This window comes from Salmo trutta, chromosome 14 (assembly GCF_901001165.1).
Source record: "Salmo trutta chromosome 14, fSalTru1.1, whole genome shotgun sequence".
NCBI classification, from domain to species: domain Eukaryota; kingdom Metazoa; phylum Chordata; class Actinopteri; order Salmoniformes; family Salmonidae; genus Salmo; species Salmo trutta.
In genome coordinates this window covers 74,147,100-74,167,130 of record NC_042970.1, presented here as the reverse complement: position 1 = coordinate 74,167,130, position 20,031 = coordinate 74,147,100, and the positions used below count along the sequence as shown (strand labels likewise).

At 43.8% G+C, this 20,031-nt stretch overlaps 1 protein-coding gene across 2 annotated transcripts in view; it reads left to right on the top strand.

The window, feature by feature from the left end:
- Positions 1-20,031, top strand: part of LOC115147375 (microtubule-associated serine/threonine-protein kinase 1) — a 95,636-nt gene that overhangs the window by 7,759 nt on the left and 67,846 nt on the right. The window contains exon 2 of one of the 2 annotated variants that reach the window (XM_029689594.1): positions 8,971-9,002. In XM_029689594.1, coding sequence (XP_029545454.1) covers positions 8,971-9,002 — 32 coding nt within the window. Of the gene's footprint in view, positions 1-8,970; positions 9,003-17,991; positions 18,286-20,031 lie in introns of those variants that run through there. The other variant, XM_029689595.1, reaches the window with a different exon arrangement.

The window sequence follows — 20,031 nt, the reverse complement described above, 5'->3', positions numbered from 1 at the left end:
AATGGAGGAACGTAGTCAGAGAAATGCTGATGAATGTCTTGCTCGAGCTGTGTATGCAACTGGTTCACCTCTGATGCTCACAGGCAATGTGTATTGGAAGAGATTTCTGAATGTTCTTCGCCCAGCATACACCCCTCCAACCAGACATGCTTTATCTACTCATTTTCTGGATGCTGAGTTCAAGTGAAGATCAAGCAAATCATAGAGAAAGCAGACTGTATTGCAATCATATCTGATGGGTGGTCGAATGTTCGTGGGCAAGGAATAATTAACTACATCATCCCCCCCCTCAACCAGTATTCTACAAAAGCAGAGACACAAGGGTCAACAGATAAACCAGTCTCTACATTGCAGATGGGCTGAAGGCAGTCATCAATGACCTTGGACCACAGAAGGTATTTGCACTGGTGACAGACAATGCTCCGAACACGAAGGCTGCTTGGTCTAAAGTGGAGGAGTCCTACCCTCACATCACACCCATTGGCTGTGCTGCTCATGCATTGAATCTGCCCCTCAAGGACATCATGGCACTGAAAACAATGGATACACTACAAGAGAGCCAAGGAAATGGTTAGGTATGTGAAGGGTCATCAAGTTATATCAGCAATCTACCTCACCAAGCAAAGTGAGAGGAATAAGAGCACCACATTGAAGCTGCCCAGCAACACCCATTGGGATGGTGTTGTCATCATGTTTGACAGTCTCTTGGAGGGGAAGGAGTCTCTCCAAGAAATGGCCATATCACAGTCTGACGATATGGACAGCCCCATCAAGAGGATCCTCCTGGATGATGTATTTTGTGAGAGAGTGGTAAGCAGCCTGAAATTCCTGAAACCTATAGCAGTAGCCATTGCACAGATTGAGGGAGACAATGCCATCCTGTCTGATGTTCAGACTTTGCTTGCAGATGTAAGAGAAGAAATCTGTACTGTCCTGCCACTTCACTATTGCTGCATGCAGAGGAAACTGCAGTTCTGAAATACATCAAAAAGCGTGAAGACTTCTGCCTGAAGCCCAAACACGCCGCAGCGTACATGTTGAACCCCAAGTATGCTGGTAAGAGCATCTTGTCTGGTGCAGAGATCAACAAGGCCTATGGTGTCATCACTACCGTGTCTCGCCACCTTGGCCTGGATGAGGGCAAGGTCCTTGGCAGTCTGGTGAAGTACACTTCCAAGCAATGGCTTTGGGATGGAGATGCAATATGGCAGTCGTACCAACATATCTCATCAGCCACCTGGTGGAAGGGACTTTGTGGATCTGAGGCTCTTTCCCCTGTTGCCTCCATCATCCTCCAAATCCCACCAACCTCAGCCGCCTCAGAGCGCAACTGGTCCTTGTTTGGAAACACACACACCAAAGCATGCAACAGGCTGACCAATACAAGGGTTGAAAAATTAGTGGCCATCCGGGCAAATTTGAGGCTTTTTGAGCCTGACAACGAGTCATCCTCAACAAGGTTGGAAAGTAACAGTGAAGATGAGGCCTTAGAGTCTGATGTTCAAGAGGTGGACATTAAGGAGGTCCAGGGAGAAGACATGGAAGCCTGAGAGGAAGACAACCAAAGCTTTAGTTTCTAGACTATCGTTTTACAGATGTATGTTGAAAACATTTTTGGGAGATGCGATGGATCATTAGGGATCATTCAATATTCCCTTTCTTTTGTTGTTCAGTGAAATCATCCATGTGAAGAGTCAACTCATTTTACCTTATCATAACTAGACATAATTGCAGATGATTAAATCCTTCCAATAGAAATAAAAAAAACTATTTAGTTACGAATTGAACTTTAATTAAAGGTTTATGTTTCTGTCTCCATACGATATGGTAAATATATCCAATGCAAAAAACATCTACATTTAAATGGTATTAATATTAATTTGCATATATTTCCGTTAATTCCCATATGTTCCCGTTAATTTCACCTCTGAATATTCCCAAAAATGTGCAACCCGATGTGTGTCAATCAGTCAGTCAGTCATATTACGGTAATGACAATATGATCATGTCAATATAGGTTACAGTGTTTGCTTTAGGACTGATTGACTCAGTAGCAGCAGCAGCAGTCACTCTTCTCACTACATCAGTCTTCATTATGTTAAACTGTATGTACTGTAGTTACAATCTAGAGTGGGATGTTAGGTGGTCCAAAACTCTGTTCTGGGCAAGCTGCCAACTTTCAATTTCCTTAACAGGAAGGGATAAGAATTGGGTAATTTGAGAGGAGAGAGGACGCAGCCAGTATACTACTGTCAGTCACTGATAAAAAAAGGATAAACTTGTAAGACATAGACTATCCAATACAAAAATTGATTGTTGAAGTTAAAAACCCTTAATTCATTTGTAATTTCACCATCGGGAATGTTGAAAGGAAACAAAATGGCTACCGTGCCTGGCTCTTGTCACTGAATATTTTATCTGCTATTTTGTCTTCTTATAGGATTCCTTTAGGTGTTAGTAGCCTAAGATTATCATCAGACAGCTAAAGTTGTTCTGCAGGGGAGAAGAAAGTGCCAGCATAGTGATATTCTATTATATCAGGTAATGCTAATTTATTGGTTCTTGACAGTGTCAGAGTGACTTGTGCTACATGAATTCACGCCCACATTCAGTCTGCGACCCAAATGGCACCCTATTTGCTATATGGTACACTACGAGCCCTGGTCAAATGTGGTGCACATTGTAGGGAATAGGGTGCCATTTGAAACGCAGACATAGTCTAATCTTTTCCACTAAAGGTCATTAAATATACGTGTACAAGTGAGCTGTTAGAATATTAAGCTGAGGAAAGGGGATGACATTCACAAAATCAAGGAACTGTAACTTGCTACATTTATTTGAGTGTTGGCATATTACTACTGAAACAGGTTTGTTTTTTGTCAAACTCTCAAATGACAAATGGCACCCAAATCCTTATATAGCATACTTCTTTTGACCAGGGCCCATAGTGTAATCTTTTCTGCCAGAAAATAACTGTTAGTTTCAGAGCCCCAGCGTACCAACTACAGAGAAACGTTATGATTATGTCCACATTTATTTCAAAGTGTTGGCAGTTGGCATTTTACTGAAAAGAGGTTATTTCTTTTCAAACACACCTCTGTCTCTCTGTCTCTCTCTCTGTGGGTAATTATGAGCTAAAGAAATGTTACGGAGTTAAATGCTGTACGAGTTGCGATACTTTTTGTGAGTGTCTTAGCTGAGAAGTGAATCTGTTTTGGATGGTGTGTTTCATCTTATGAAAGAACAGAGCGAATGAGGGGGGAACTCACAGAAAGGACTCGCACTTAACCACTAATGACAAATAATAGCATGGAGGTCCACATGCATAATTGAGTGAGAGAGCCTGAGAGGGGTGTGGGGAGATGTTTGTGTTTGTGTATGTGTGTACACTACAGTGTGTCTGTATGTGTGTACACTACAGTGTGTGTATGTATGTGTGTACACTACAGTGTGTATGTCTGTATGTGTGTACACTAAAGTGTCTGTGTGTGTGTGCGTGTGTGTATTTGTGTACACTACAGGGTGTGCTTGTGCGTGTCTTTATGTGTGTACACTACAGTGTTTGTGTGGGGGTGTGTGTTCATTGATTAACATGTGGAAAGGCTGAAATGCAGAGACACAGGAGGTCTGTCATTGTGGTGGGGTTCTTATCCACTATCAGGAAATGGCTCCTCACAGTTAGGCATTCCCATGATGACTCACTGAATTCATGCAAAGTTGCTCCAGTTTCAACAGTTTAACCCATGAAATATCCAGTTAATGTACTGTACTACCAATACATGTAGTTATGTTCTTCTATTTGCTAATACATTTAGTTCTACAGTAGTTGATGTTATTTTGCCCATGTTTATTAGACATGACTGAATATATTACTAGGGTCTAGTGGTCTGTGTTCTGTATTGTCCATTCTAACGTTTGTCCAGGGGGCTTGTATGACCTGTATGACAGCACACTGTAACAGTTGTCATGGAGAGAAGACCAAGGCGCAGCAGGTATGTGAATACTCATGGTTATTTATTACCAAAAAAAGGAGTAGAGCATCCACTTGAAAAACCCAATGACGGTGACAACAGTAGCAGTTTTACAGGCTATACATGCAGTGTAAAAACAACCACCCACAACCCCAAAGAAAAACACACACACCTATATAGGACTTCCAATCAAAGGCAACTCAACACACCTGCCTTCAATTGGAAGTCCCAAATCAACAATCAAACATTCACATACACAAAAACTGTCACGTCCTGACCCCAACACTAAAACAATAGCTCCATCTGCTGGTCAGGACGTGACAGTACCCCCCCTCAAGGTGCAGACCCCAGAATGCATCTACCAACAAAAAAAAACAACACAAAACCCATAAACAATAACCCTAAAACAATAAGGGAGGGAAGGGAGGGTGGCTGCCGTCACCGACGGCACTGTGCTACACCCTCCCTCCCCAACCCACCTATCCTGGAGGTGGCTCAGGTGCAGGGCGTGGACCTTGCTCCACCTTCGGCGTAGCCCACTTCGGTGGCGCTGCTAGCTGCGCCGGGCAGATGGGCCACTCGGGCTGACCCTGGCAGACGGACCACTCGTGCTGGGCCGGAGGACAGGAGGGCCACTCGGGCTGGGCCGGAGGGCCGGAGGGCCACTCGGGCTGGGCCGGAGGGCAGGAGGGCCACTCGGGCTGGGCCGGAGGGCAGGAGGGCCACTCGGGCTGGGCCGGAGGGCAGGAGGGCCACTCGGGCTGGGCCGGAGGGCAGGAGGACCACTCTGGCAGAACCGGGCAGTCTGGCCACTCTGGCAGAACCGGGCAGTCTGGCAGAACAGGGCAGTCTGGCCACTCTGGCAGAACAGGGCAGTCTGGCCACTCTGGCAGAACAGGGCAGTCTGGCCACTCTGGCAGAACAGGGCAGTCTGGCCACTCTGGCAGAACAGGGCAGTCTGGCCACTCTGGCAGAACAGGGCAGTCTGGCCACTCTGGCAGAACAGGGCAGTCTGGCCACTCTGGCAGAACAGGGCAGTCTGGCCACTCTGGCAGAACAGGGCAGTCTGGTGACTGTTGACTGGCGGACAGCTCTGGTGACTGTTGACTGGCGGGCAGCTCTGGTGACTGTTGACTGGCGGGCAGCTCTGGTGACTCACGACTGGCGAGGCTGGGCTGACGCACCAGACTCCTGACGCGTGGGGCTGGTACCGGGCGGACTGGGCTGTGCGTCCGTATCGGCGAGATGGTGCGTACCTCAGCGTAACATGGCGCCCTCCACCTCATACGCACCTCCCTGTAGTCACGGGTAGCTGGCTTACGGCTCTTCCCTGGCCTGGCCAAGCTACCGTGTGCCCCCCCCCAAAAAAATCTTGGGGCTGCCTCTCGGGTTTCCTACCCAACCGTGTTCCAGCAAAACATTCCCGTTGGTTCCTCTGTCCAGCTGCCTCCACTCTCCTGAGTGCCTCCACCTGTTCCCATGGGAGGCGATCCCTTCTGGCCAGGATCTCTTCCCAGGTGTAGGCTCCCTTGCCATCCAGGACGTCCTCCCATGTCCATTCCTCCTTTTTTTTCTCCTGTGGCTTCCTCCTCTTCTGCTCCTTGGTCCTGATTAGTTGGGTGGTTCTGTAACAACAGTTGTCATGGAGAGAAGACCAAGGCGCAGCAGGTATGTGAATACTCATGGTTATTTATTACCAAAAAAAGGAATAGAGCATCCACTTGAAAAACCCAATGACGGTGACAACAGTAGCAGTTTTACAGGCTATACATGCAGTGTAAAAACAACCACCCACAACCCCAAAGAAAAACACACACACCTATATAGGACTTCCAATCAAAGGCAACTCAACACACCTGCCTTCAATTGGAAGTCCCAAATCAACAATCAAACATTCACATACACAAAAACTGTCACGTCCTGACCCCAACACTAAAACAATAGCTCCATCTGCTGGTCAGGACGTGACACACACACAATCAGGATAATGCCAATATGTGTGTCCCAAATGTCACCCTTTCCCTATAAAGTGCACTACTTTTGACCAGAACCCTATGGGTCCTGGTCAAAAGTAGTGCATTAAATAAGTAATAGGGTGCAATTTGGGACGGAACCCAAATTCATGGGAGATTTCACAGATACACTATAAAACTGGGAGGTTTAATAGGTGATTGACTTCATAAAGAGGGAGCCATCACTTGCCCTTCCTAATCCTATGTATGTGCCCTACCTAGCCATTACTTAATATGTGCCCTTCCTAGCCATTACTTAATATGTTCCCATGTTGTCCTTCCTAGCCATAACTTAATATGTTGCCATGTTATCCTTCCTAGCCATAACTTAATATGTTACCATGTTATCCTTCCTAGCCATAACTTAATATGTTACCATGTTATCCTTCCTAGCCATAACTTAATATGTTACCATGTTGTCCTTCCTAGCCATAACTTAATATGTTACCATGTTATCCTTCCTAGCCATAACTTAATATGTTGCCATGTTATCCTTCCTAGCCATAACTTAATATGTTACCATGTTATCCTTCCTAGCCATAACTTAATATGTTGCCATGTTATCCTTCCTAGCCATAACTTAATATGTTACCATGTTATCCTTCCTAGCCATAACTTAATATGTTACCATGTTATCCTTCCTAGCCATTACTTAATATGTTACCATGTTATCCTTTCTAGCCATAACTTAATATGTTACCATGTTATCCTTCCTAGCCATAACTTAATATGTTACCATGTTATCCTTCCTAGCCCTTACTTAATATGTTGCCATGTTATCCTTCCTAGCCATTACTTAATATGTTGCCATGTTATCCTTCCTAGCCCTTGCTTAATATGTTGCCATGTTGTCCTTCCTAGCCATAACTTAATATGTTACCATGTTATCCTTCCTAGCCATAACTTAATATGTTGCCATGTTATCCTTCCTAGCCATAACTTAATATGTTGCCATGTTATCCTTCCTAGCCCTTACTTAATATGTTGCCATGTTATCCTTCCTAGCCATTACCTAATATGTTGCCATGTTATCCTTCCTAGCCCTTACTTAATATGTCGCCATGTTGTCCATTCTAGTCAAGTTAGATAACGTCAGTGTGTCCTTCCTTTGTTTGCTGCTGTCCTTCTTTTCCTTTTCATACAGCTTGGCTTTTCTTTCGTATTCTCTTCATCCATTCCTTTATACATTCTCTCCATTCAACAGACCTGAGAGATCTCAAGGTTGATACTGTAGTCAAGGTGGATTTCAACGGCCTATAGTAACATACACACATGCACACACACATATACAAACACATGCATGCACTCACGCACACACAAATGTTCCCCCCATCCATTAGTCCTGCTCCAAGGCGCCACGCAGAGCTCCATTTTAGTCACATCAGTTTAGGTCACTTCCTGTCTGTGGCCTTGATGATGTAACATATCCCAGGGAGAACGAAGATGGTGAATGATGTCACCTTCCTTTGAGAGAAGTGGAGTGTTCTGATTCTCTAGCCCCACTCCCCAGTCCCCACCCTGTCTATGCCTTTGTTGACTGGCCCCTCATGGATTTAAAAGCTTTAGAATAGGTATAAGAGATCATGCTTATAGCATCAAACAGATGTAGGTTCTTTATTTGAACAACCTGTTGCAGGTTTAAAAAGCCTTATGAAGTTTGCAATTTCCACTTAGAAATTTCAGACTTGATTTTCCCTCATGAAAAATGTATCAACCCCTACAAAAATGTGAATTAATTATAATCCACATAATAATTCACATTTCATGTTGCTGCTGGGTTATTTTCCTGCTGTAGCAAACTGGCTGAAATTAAGATCCTACATCTGTATATAGCTGACGCTGATCCAATGCTATCAGATGTTAGAGGGCAAGTCAACAAGGGCAAAGAGAGGAGACATGGATTGGAGATTCAGATGGGACAGAGAATGTTCCCTAGCTGGGTCATAGTCCTTATCATAGGAGGCTGCTGAGGGGAGTATTGCTTATAATAATGGCTGTAAGGGAGTGAATGGAATTTGATCAACCACATGGAAACGATGTGTTTAATGTGTTTGATGCTATTACATTTATTCTGTTTTAGCCATTACTATGAGCCCGTCCTCCCAAATTAAGGTGCAACCAGCCACCTGTGGTCTGTATACACTGTAGTTCGTCTGTAGTCTCCACAACCACACTTCCTCCCTAATGCACACTAGTCTAGGGACGAGGTTAGACTATGGTTGCATTGCAAATGGCACCCTATTCCCTATATTTTGCACTACTTTTGATGAGGGCTCTGGTCACACACACTACACATGCATACACACACACAGGCACAAACACACACACGGTATTTGTTCTGCGTGGGAGGAGATAAACTCTCATGCTGTGCTTGTCCCTGATAGAAACTGACAGGAGCGTCAGGAGAACAGCAGTTTATCTATAGAATAACTTCATAAAATGTCCTTTTATTGCCTTATAATAGAAACAGTACTGTAATATGATCCTGGATTGGGGATCGTGTTAAGGGAGCACAACATGGAGACTATAGGAGAGTGTTTCTCTCTCAGATCAATCCCAATGGATCGTAATCACGTTAGTTTCCTGCTTCTCTGTCCCCAATGTTGTAAACAGGGCGACCATTTTGGATCTGACTGGCTCCACTCAGCCTGTGAGTGTGGTAATAATAATGTAATATGTCATCTGTGAAGGGTTGGGGAAGCTGGATTTAGAGCATGAAGTGTTTGACGTTACAGATATGGCAAGAGGTTGTTGGGGTTAGGCACCTTCTTTCAACTGTATATTGCCCCAATGGCCCCTAAACTAAAGGGTTAATTGTGTCTATATACTGTACAATGTATAGTATGTATAACTATACACTAAGAAACAAAGGGTTCTGAAGGGTTCTACCTGGAGGGTTCTACCTTTTTTCTAAGAATGCATAACACGAATCTGATATTTTATTTGTGTCCCCTCCTCTTTCTCTGTCCCTCTCTCTTGTTCTCCAGAAGGATCTGCCTCTGCCCCAAAAAAGTAGCAGGTGAGTTTACGTTTTGGGTTCATTGGGTAGTGCCTTGGTGTGTATGTGTACGTGTGTTATGTTTGGGAGAAACATAGAAAAGCAGTACTCTGTAAATGGGAGCATATTTTAGCCCCTGTGAACCTCTTTACCTGTGGATTTTTTGTTGTAAATCTAAACTGACGCTCAGGAGACTCCAAGTTTGGCCTTTATTTGATTTGCCTCCACATGAATGTGTCTGTAATCACGGACTTCTAACGTCAGTTCACTGGACAGAAATCGGTTTTGCCCCATGAAGCTTTATACCCCACACTACTTTTTTTGGGGGGTTGTCTTGTAAACCCGACACACTGACAATCTCATTCACAGTTGAGCTCTGAAATAGCAGCACTATAGGAAGTCTCTTCACACTTCACATGTTTCTGGAGAGAGGGGTTAGAAGTTGTCAGCATGTGAGAAATGGGGGCTTTGAAAGGATGCAGACTCACTCTCGTACACATACACACGTGTAGCTTGAATTTCTGAGAGCTTGTGTGCGTTACTGTCCATGGTGCTGAAGTGTTCCCTCACTCCGGGCTTCCCTCCTTTCTCTCAATTGTTCTCTCTCTATGGTGCTGAAGAGTTGCCTCACTTACATTGTTCTTCTGACTCATCTCTCTCGCTCTCCCTGTCTGTGGCTTTCCCTTCCCTCAGTGTGTGTCTCTTTCACTAATTGAAGTGAGGAGGAAAATGCTTGTATATCAGTAGTACACCTGCACACAGTTACTAAACAATCATTAAGTACTGTATTCAAAACAGAACTGAATGAAGATTTGAGTGATGGAAAGTCCTCTATCTATTAGCTGAGTCGGTATGACTAAACTGTTTTATTTTGCACCATACTATATCTAAACTAGGCTAAGGTAGGTTTTAAATAGGGCTGGGCGTTATACTGTATTTTACAATATACCGATATTGATGCATGGACCGGTTTGGGTTTTTACTTCACCTTCTATAACGGTATTTGAATGTTTGATTTGTTAAATGTGATATGCCGTGTTTAACGTCCATTTTTATAGTTTACTTCGCTACTTGAGTCATCTCTCTTTGCTCTCTCTCTCTCCATGCCGTTTTCCACACAGACCTAGCCCCGCCCCCTGTCACTCAAGGAGCACATTTGTGTTTCCTCAACCACGAGACACTTGCGTTCAGTCTGCATGGACAATGCAGCACATGCAACAATGTTGATGACAACAATGCTGTTTTCACTTTGCTTCTTAATATAAATCCACTAGTGTTCTATAATTACACCATTAGTTTGTGTTGCTTACATCTGCAAACAGCTAGTTTATCTTTTCTTAGCAAGTTGGGCTGCAAGGCACTACAGACGGTAGTGCGAACGGCCCAGTACATCACTGGGGCCAAGCTTCCTGCCATCCAGGACCTCTATACCAGGCGGTGTCAGAGGAAGGCCCTAAAAATTGTCAAAGACCCCAGCCACCCCAGTCATAGGGATTTTTTTACTAGGATTAAATGTCAGGAATTATGAAAACTGAGTTTAAATGTATTTGGCTAAGGTGTATGTAAACTTCCCACTTCAACTGTATTCTATCTATAGAATTAGAATAATCATTCTATTTCCATGATTCCAACATATCACCCAAGTGTTTTGCTCTAAATCATAAGTAAAATCACTATTGCAACATTTGGTTCAAAATCAGGTTTAGATTGTTTGCCCATATCGTGCAGCCCTACATGGCAGTGTGGAAATTATCTCAAATGAGTGCAGGAAATGCAGAATTTTTCAGAATCAGAATGGAGAAGGACCCATTGACGTCACTTAGAATGTATGTATTGCCACCCTAAGGTCATGCACTACTTATAAAGAACATTTTGAAATGTAATAATTAAAAATCATAAATACTGTCAAGTATTGTCATACCGTCAATTCAAAATAAATAAATCCCGTGATATAATATTTTGGCCATATCGCCCAGCACTAGTTTTAAATATCCTCACCTTTTATCTGAGTAGATAGTGAGTTCCCTCCTCTATACCTGTAGAGATGGATTTAGAGTAATGTTGCTGGTAAATGCTAAAATTGCTTTTCTCTGGATTTGAATCTGTGGCTACTGGCTATTATGCCGCTGTGGCATGTAGGCCTAGCTAGCTGCTGTGCTGTGTGTATGTTAGTCACATAGATTTATCTCAATACATCACATTTACTGTAAAATCCCATTGTAGCACAGAAGGTACCTGTTATTGTATGGGTGAAATGAATATGATATGAATACGGAATGAATATAAAGCATTTGCAGAGGCGTTTTTCAAAAAGCATTTCATTTGCATTTTGTTTGATTTTGCGTGCTCTGCAGTCTGCAGTCTTTCCTGTTCTGCCTCTGGGCACGAATGCTGTCTGGAGGTGTTAGGCGTTTCAAAAAGCTGAGGTATTTGGTGTGTGTGTGTGTGTGTGTGTGTGTGTGTGTGTGTGTGTGTGTGTGAGACATCTTCCGGACTTGTTGACATGTCTGGTATTTATCTGTGTGTGTGTGTGACATTTTCTAGTAATCAACTTGGACAAGGGTTTGAGTGGCCAGTGAGTGAGTTACTATCAGTGTGGTATATAGGCTATGTTTAAGTGACCCAAATCAAATTTTATTGGTCACTTGCACGTTGTTAGCCGATGTTATTGCGGGTGTAGCGAAATGCTTGTGTTTCTAGCTCCGACAGTGCAGTAATATCTAACAAGTAATATCTAACAAATTACACAACATATTCCCAATACACACAAATCTAAGTAGGAATGAATTAAGACTATATACATATGGACGAGCGATGTCAGAGCGGAACGGACTAAGATACAGTAGAATAGTATATAAAAACAGTATATACATATGAAATGAGTAATGCAACATATGTAAACATTAAGTGACTAAGTTACCGTAGAATAGCATAGAATACAGTATATACATATGAGATGAGTAATGCCACATATGTAAACATTAAGTGACTAAGTTACCGTAGAATAGCATAGAATACAGTATATACATATGAGATGAGTAATGCCACATATGTAAACATGATTAAATGACTAGTGTTCCATTCCCTAAAGTGGCCAGTGATTCCTAGTCTATGCCTATAGGCAGCAGCCTCTAATGTGCTAGTGATGGCTGTTTAACAGTCTGATGGCCTTGAGATAGAAGCTGTTTTCAGTCTATCAGTCCCAGCTTTGATGCACCTGTACTGACGTCACCTTCTGGATAGGGCTGGGCGATATGGCCTAAAAGTAATATCTACATTTTTTTTTCAGAGGTTTGGACGATTCACGATATATATCTCGATTTCTTGTTTTTCTCTAAACAAATTAAAAAAGGCCAAGACATAATTCTTAACTGAATTTTCTTTATTAAAATAAAAAATATACAAGGCCTCAAGGCCTATTTGTGCAAAACAAATGAACAACACAAATGAACAACACACACCCACACGTCTATTCTATTGTTTAGGAATGTTTGACCACTAGCTGTTTGAATATGTAATTTATTTCATGCTTTTTTGATTGAAAATTGTTTATTGTTTGTTTGTTCATTTAGTTAATTTGTTGTTATAATTAAAACAGCCTGTGGTTATTTGCTATTGGATTGGCAGAATGACACAACTACTTACACATTAGCCTACAGCTGGCCTGAACATAACTTTTTTGAATGCACTTTAATTATCCAATGTCACACTTATCGATGGCGAGGTGAAGCCTGTGCCCAAAGCACAGCAGGCGGGTCCAGTTGTTCAAGCTCAATGCTTTTATCATGTTGCTCCTACTGTCAGTTGTCATGCACACCTGTCGGTGTTCTCTATTCTTCCACGATGCCAGAGAGTCTTTGAGACCCTAGGCTATTACTTCACCCATATGATAATCGGGGAAGTAAGACATCTGGAGGCAGACATTTTGCAATTTCCAGTCTTAAATTATGTTTGTGGACTGTCAAACTTAGGTATGGCACTGACGTTCTGCTCGACCATAGATCGGCTGTGGTGGGAAAATAAGAAACACTAGCCAGCTTCTCTGCCACTCTTTCGTAGTCGCGGCAGGGCTTCTTCCGTGAAATACTTGCGGCTTAGCAGCTGATATTTGTGGTCAACTGTACCTAGCAGCTTTTTAAAACCTGGCTTTTCTACTGTAAAGATTGGAACCATATCTTTCGCTATGTAATAAGTCACTGCATCCGTTATCTCCTTTCACCTCAAACCTTTCTTGTCATAAGGGATTATGTTTGAAAAGGATGCGGCTATGGTAGTTAGTCTTTTAGCATACATTTTGGGAAACGGGCGACTGGAATTGGCATTGCGTAGTCTCACACATTCCTCCCATTCCACCGCGTGTTTCGTTTGCAAGTGATGGAAGGGGTTGGTTGTACTGCTGCTTTTCGTAGCAATTGTCTTTCCACACATTTTGCACAGGACATTTGTTTGCTGAATATCAGACCTCTTAAACCAGAACCACTTCCATATTACTGAAAAAACATTGCTGCCCTTTTTGGGGAGGATTTCATCCTCACGAGAGGCTGAGCTGGCTTCCTCACTTTCCATTTTGGTGGAACTGATTGGTGGATAACCTCTGTGCACATGTCGTCACGCAATTGGGACTTGATTCGACATTGAGCTGACAGAGAAGAGACCGTGAGATGCTGCATTTGTAAAACGTTACAACGTTATAACAGAACCTCAATTCTTGTGTAACCCTCTCACCAGGCTCGAATATGACTCTCACAATATTAACTTATGCAGAGTATCTCAGCAGCATGGGATGTTTGGTGAGAAGGACATCTCCAATAAGAATTCCTATTGTAAACTATCTAGGGTTATGACAATAGGGTATTAACTTCAGATTAAATGATTATAGGTTTCTGTTATTGAATCAGGATAAACCATCCCATGCATTAAATTAAATTGAAACAATCAATGACTCCACCAAGACAACATACATAACGTTCCATATGTGTATTAAAACATTTTCAAACACAAATACATTTTCAGACACAACATCAAAATAAATAAAAAATAATAAACCCCAATGAGTTGTGCACAACCCGTGTCCAAATTATTTCAAGTTTGCTTAAATAAACCGTTGGCGCGCGTTGGAGCTCCAAAAAATTACGACACCCAAAATATCCTGAAGCACCTCACGTTGTGGTTACTCACTACTTGGTAGATATTCCCTCAGTGAAGTATGGCAGTTCCATGCAGGTTTCCTCACAAAGTCCAAGGCAAGCACAGCTACCCATGCAGACAGTACTCCTTAGCCGTAACCGATATCCCATGGGAACACAAACTCGTTAAGCTTCCCAAGCAATTATCTCCCGGTGTCACCCGATGCTAGGCTAACCTCAAGGCTGGCAAATACCTCCACGACGAGACGGTAGCTTCAGTCTTTACTAAGTTTTAACAAAATTACAACAACTCTTTTATAAAATAAAACATGTATTTCCCTTCATGTCTTAGTAGGTATGGGTTTTGTTCTAGTTCTGTCGTCTTCTTTTATAATTTTTCTTCACCAACCGTCCTAAGGTAAAACGTCCATCCTTTCATCAACGTCTTTTTCCCACTCTTTTTTCCCAGGCCTCCCGTTAACCAGGTCAACTCCCATTGGCCACAACTTAACAAGTGACCTTATTGGTCAAAACTTAAACTTCAAAGTAAAACAAACTATTCACTTATACATTAAATAAAGATTTCTTCAAAAAGCATAATGCATTAACAACATTACAGTTTAGGAGCAATTCAATCATCTTTTAAATATAATACCAATTAATTATAACAAATAAACTAAATACCTGGTTCAAACAAGGGTATTACACTTGGATACAGACATTTTCCATATCGCGCTAAAACATAAACTCAAATATATCGTTTAAAAAAATTTTTTATCGCCCAGCCCTACTTCTGGATGATAGCGGGGTGAACAGGCAGTGGCTCAGGTGGTTGATGTCCTTGATTATCTTTTTGACCTTCCTGCGACATCGGGTGCTGTAGGTGTCCTGGAGGGCTGGTAGTTTGCCCTGGTAATGCGTTGGGCAGACCGCACCACCTTCTGGAGACCCCTGCAGTTGCGGGCGGTGCATTTGCCATACCAGGCGGTGAAACAGCCCAACAGGATGCTTTTAATTGTGCATCTGTAAAAATTTGTGAGGGTTTTAGGTGACAAGCCAAATTTCTTTAGCCACCTGAGGTTGAAGAGGCTCTGTTGCGCCTTCTTCACCACACTGTCTGTGTGGGTGGTCCATTTCAGTTTGTCAGTGATGTGTACGCCAAGGAACTTTAAGCTTTCCACCTTCTCCACTGCGGTCCTGTCGATGTAGATAGGGGGGTGCACCCTCTGCTGTTTCCTGAAGTCCACGATCATCTCCTTTGTTTTGTTGATGTTGAGTGAGAGGTTATTTTCCAGGCACCACACTCCCAGAGCCCTCACCTCCTCCCCGTAGGCTGTCTCGTCATTGTTGGTAATCAAGCCTACTACTGTTGTGTCGTATGCAAACTTGATGATTGAGTTGGAGGTGTGCTTGGCCACGCAGTCATGGGTGAACAGGGAGTACAGGAGGGTGCTGGGCATGCACCTTGTGGGGCCCCAGTGTTGAGGATCAGCGGAGTGGAGGGGATGTTTCCTACCTTCACTACCTGGGGGAGGCTCGTCAGGAAGTCCAGGGCCCAGTTGCACAGGGCGGGGTTCAGACCCAGGGCCTCAAGCTTAATGATGAGCTTGTAGGGTACTATGGTGTTGAATGCTGAGCTATAGTCAATAAACAACATTCTTACATAGGTATTCCTCTTGTCCAGATGGAATAGGGCAGTGTGCAGAGTGATGGCGATTGCATCGTCTGTGGATCTATTGGGGCGGTAAGCAAATTGAAGTTGGTCTAAGGACCAGTGACTCACAATATGTTTTTTATCATCATGGTGATCGGTGACCCTCCCCACCATGTCAGGTCACTTCCTGGTGGGTGTTGTCCATGACCTCTGACCTTTACCTCAGGAGATGTCACAACAGGACACTGAACATGGGTGAAGCTAGGAACTCCTGTGTCGCTTTCCCAGTGTCTCTCTCTCTCTATCTGTAAGATCAGACTCCTCCCTCTGTCTCTCTGTATATTTGCTTGCTGTGTTTCCCCAAACTACCATGTCAGCAAAGCAGTACAAATACACACACACACTTGTACATTAGTCATCATTAGTGTCCATAAATCCTGGTTTGAGGTTCCGGATTACCTGCTTATTCTTTCCTGATTCTGGGATATCTGGAAAACCTGGGGATTTTTGGGAAGTTACCTGAATTTTGCAACCGTATTAACCTCCCTTCACTGATATGCACGAGTGCTGTCTCCCCCTCTTGTATATTTCAGCCACAGCCTTTATCTCTCAGCTCAGACTCCCTACTAGGCTGCATCCCATATGGCACCCTATTCCCTATATAGTGCACTACTTTTGACCAGGGCCCATAGGGTGCCGTTTGGGATGCAGCCCTAGTCTACATTAGAGGGACATCTATTATTGAATTAGTCCCATCAGCATTGCTGTGCAACTGTCAGTCCTGGTCAGCATTTAGTATCATCTCATTTGCTATGTGGATAAGATTTGTTGAATCATTTTGTGCTCTCTGTTCCTATCTTAGCACTCCATGATGACGTTCTCCCATGACTGTGTGTGTTTGTTTGTGTTTTGCGTGTGTGTGTAGTATTGCAATTGGACTGTCGGATTTGTTTAATTATTTTGTCGAGTGTGTGTGTGTGTCCGTGTGCCTGTGCACTTGTGTGTGTGTCCTCATGATGACGTTTTTCCTTGGCAGTATGTGTGTCCTCATGATGACATTTTCCCTTGGCAGTATGTGTGTCCTCATGATGACGTTTTCCCTTGGCAGTATGTGTGTCCTCATGATGACATTTTCCCTTGGCAGTATGTGTGTCCTCATGATGACATTTTTCCTTGGCAGTATGTGTGTCCTCATGATGACGTTTTTCCTTGGCAGTATGTGTGTCCTCATGATTAAGTTTTTCCTTGGCAGTATGTGTGTCCTCATGATTAAGTTTTTCCTTGGCAGTATGTGTGTCCTCATGATGACGTTTTTCCTTGGCAGTATGTGTGTCCTCATGATGACGTTTTTCCTTGGCAGTATGTGTGTCCTCATGATGACGTTTTTCCTTGGCAGTATGTGTGTCCTCATGATGACGTTTTTCCTTGGCAGTATGTGTGTCCTCATGATGACGTTTTTCCTTGGCAGTATGTGTGTGGTGTTGTTGCACTCAATGCTCCTTTCTGCAATATCTAGTGCAAATGTATGATGTCACAGATCATCATACATTTGTTGGAGAAAAATAAGGATTTTATGAAATGGCAGGGTGGTTGTTTGTTGGAGAGAGGGAGGGAGGAAGGAGAGAGAGCAAGAGATGAGAGGAGAGGGAGGTAGGAGAATGAAAGAGAGGGGTAGGAGAGGAGAGGGGTAATGTACAAAATGACATATCCTATTACTGTTGTCATCCGATTCCTACTGTAATTTCTGTTTCAAGCTTTCCAATAAGTACCAATCTCTGTTTTGGTAGCTGCACCACCCGTGCTGCTGTCATCACACACACACACGCACGCACGCACGCACGCACGCACACACACCAAGCTGTCACCTGATCCCCCGCCCGCCCTCCCTCTCTCTTGCTCGCTCTTGCTCTATCTCTTCCTCTGTCTTGTCATTTACATTAGTCCACAGTCCACTGCTCTCTGCTCTCTTCCCTCAGATAGCTTTCACACTCACACACATCCCTGCTGTTATTACTCTCTACACCCCCCCTCCCCTCTCCATCGTTCTACACTTCCTGCCCTTGAGAGCAGCCCTGGAATCCTCCCTCTTTCCGAGAGGGAAGCAAGGCAGTCTGTTCCCTCCCTCTTTTTCTCTCCTCCTCTCTGTCTTGCTCTCCCTCTCTCGTTCTCTCTATCGCTCTCTCTCTCTCTTTCGCTGTCTGCAGCTCTGCTGACATTTCCTCTCCACCCGCTCTCTTTCCCTCTCTCTGACACACACACACTCCCCGTCAGGCTGCCATGCTGGTGCTGTGGAGTGTGTATTCAGCCTCTTGACCGCCTAGCTGCTTCTCTGTCTGTCTGTCTGTCTGTCTGTCTGTCTGTCTGTCTGTCTGTCTGTCTGTCTGTCTGTCTGTCTGTCTGTCTGTCTGTCTGTCTGTCTGTCTGTCTGTCTGTCTGTCTGCGTGGCTCAGCTAGTCTCCTGTGGGTTTGCCAAAGCAGCGCCTCACAGTGCATCCTGTAGCAACATGTTTCGACGCACGAAAAGGTAATGGCAGAGCTTCTCTGTTTTTTTCCCTTCTACTGTAGACATGGTGTCATCCCTCTTTCTCTCTCCTTTTATCTCATTGCTTATCGGTCTGTCTTCTCTCAGTTCTTTTCTAGTGTCAACCCCCTGTCTCTCTGTGTAGTGATAACGTTAACCGCAAAGCTCTCTGAATCTCTCTCTCTCTCTATTTCTCTGTCTCTCACCGTGGACCTGGTTTCATCTCCCTCTCTTTCTGTCATAGCATTAGGTGGAGGTTTAATAAAGGTGTTGTTGTTGTTGTTGTTTTGATGGTTGTCAACCTCCGGCCAGCTCTCATGCTGTGTCACAGTTGTCCCTCTGTCTCGTATTGGCACTAGTGTGTGTGTATGTGTGTGTGTGTGTGTGTACACATTTTACTATACTTGTGAGCACCAGAAGTCCTCACAAGAATAGTAAAGCAACTCAAATTCAGAGAAGGGAGGACATTTTGCCGGTGCTCACTTTAAAAAGGCTATTTTAGGCTTAGGGGTTAGATTTAGGGTTAAGGTTAGAATTAGGGTTAGGGGTTAGGTTTAGGGTTAAGGTTAGAATTAGGGTTAGGGGTTAGGTTTAGGGTTAGGTTTAGGGTTAGAGGTTAGGGAAGATAGGATTTTGAATGGGAATCAATAGTTGGTCCCCAAAAAGTCCTCACAAGTATAGTGAGGTATAAGGCGGCAGGTAGCCTAGCGGTTTAGAGCATTGGGCTAGTAACTGAATGGTCGCCGGTTCGAATCCCGAGTCGACTAGGTGAGTAATCTGTTGATGTGCCCTTGAGCACTTAACCCTAAGTGTGCACGCATGTGTGCATGATTTTCTCTGTTCCATATGATGTAATGAACCTCCCTTGGTAAGCATGTTGGTGATGCACATGTATTTGGGATGTTGTAGGTCAGTGTTTCCAAACCCTGGTCCTACAGGTTAGTATAGCCCTGGACAAACACACCTCCTTCAACTCATTGAGGGTTTAATGATTAGTTGACACATTGAATCAGGTGTTCTTGTCCAGGATTACAATGACAATGTGTTCTGTTGGGGGTACTGGAGGACCAGGGTTGGGAAACACTGTTGTAGATGATTGATAGACATGTTACACACACAAACAGGCAGTCATACACAGGACTCTGGAGGTTTGTGTCTGGTCAGTGGCCTAGCCACTTGTCAGAGATAGGATTCAATGCTGTGCTATAAATACTGTGGTGTCTGGGTTAGAGGCTTCTATAGGGGAGGGTCAATGCTGTGCTATAAATACTGTGGTGTCTGGGTTAGAGGCTTCTGTGGAGGAGGGTCAATGCTGCGCTATATATACTGTGGTGTCTGGGTTAGAGGCTTCTGTGGAGGAGGGTCAATGCTGCACTATATATACTGTGGTGTCTGGGTTAGAGGCTTCTGTGGAGGAGGGTCAATGCTGCACTATATATACTGTCGTGTCTGGGTTAGAGGCTTCTGTGGAGGAGGGTCAGTGCTGTGCTATAAATACTGTGGTGTCTGGGTTAGAGGCTTCTGTGGAGGAGGGTCAATGCTGTGCTATATATACTGTGGTGTTTGGGTTAGAGGCTTCTGCGGAGGAGGGTCAATGCTGTGCTATATATACTGTGGTGTCTGGGTTAGAGGCTTCTGTGGAGGAGGGTCAATGCTGCGCTATATCTACTGTGGTGTCTGGGTTAGAGGCTTCTGTGGAGGAGGGTCTGCTGCGCTATAAATACTGTGGTGTCTGGGTTAGAGGCTTCT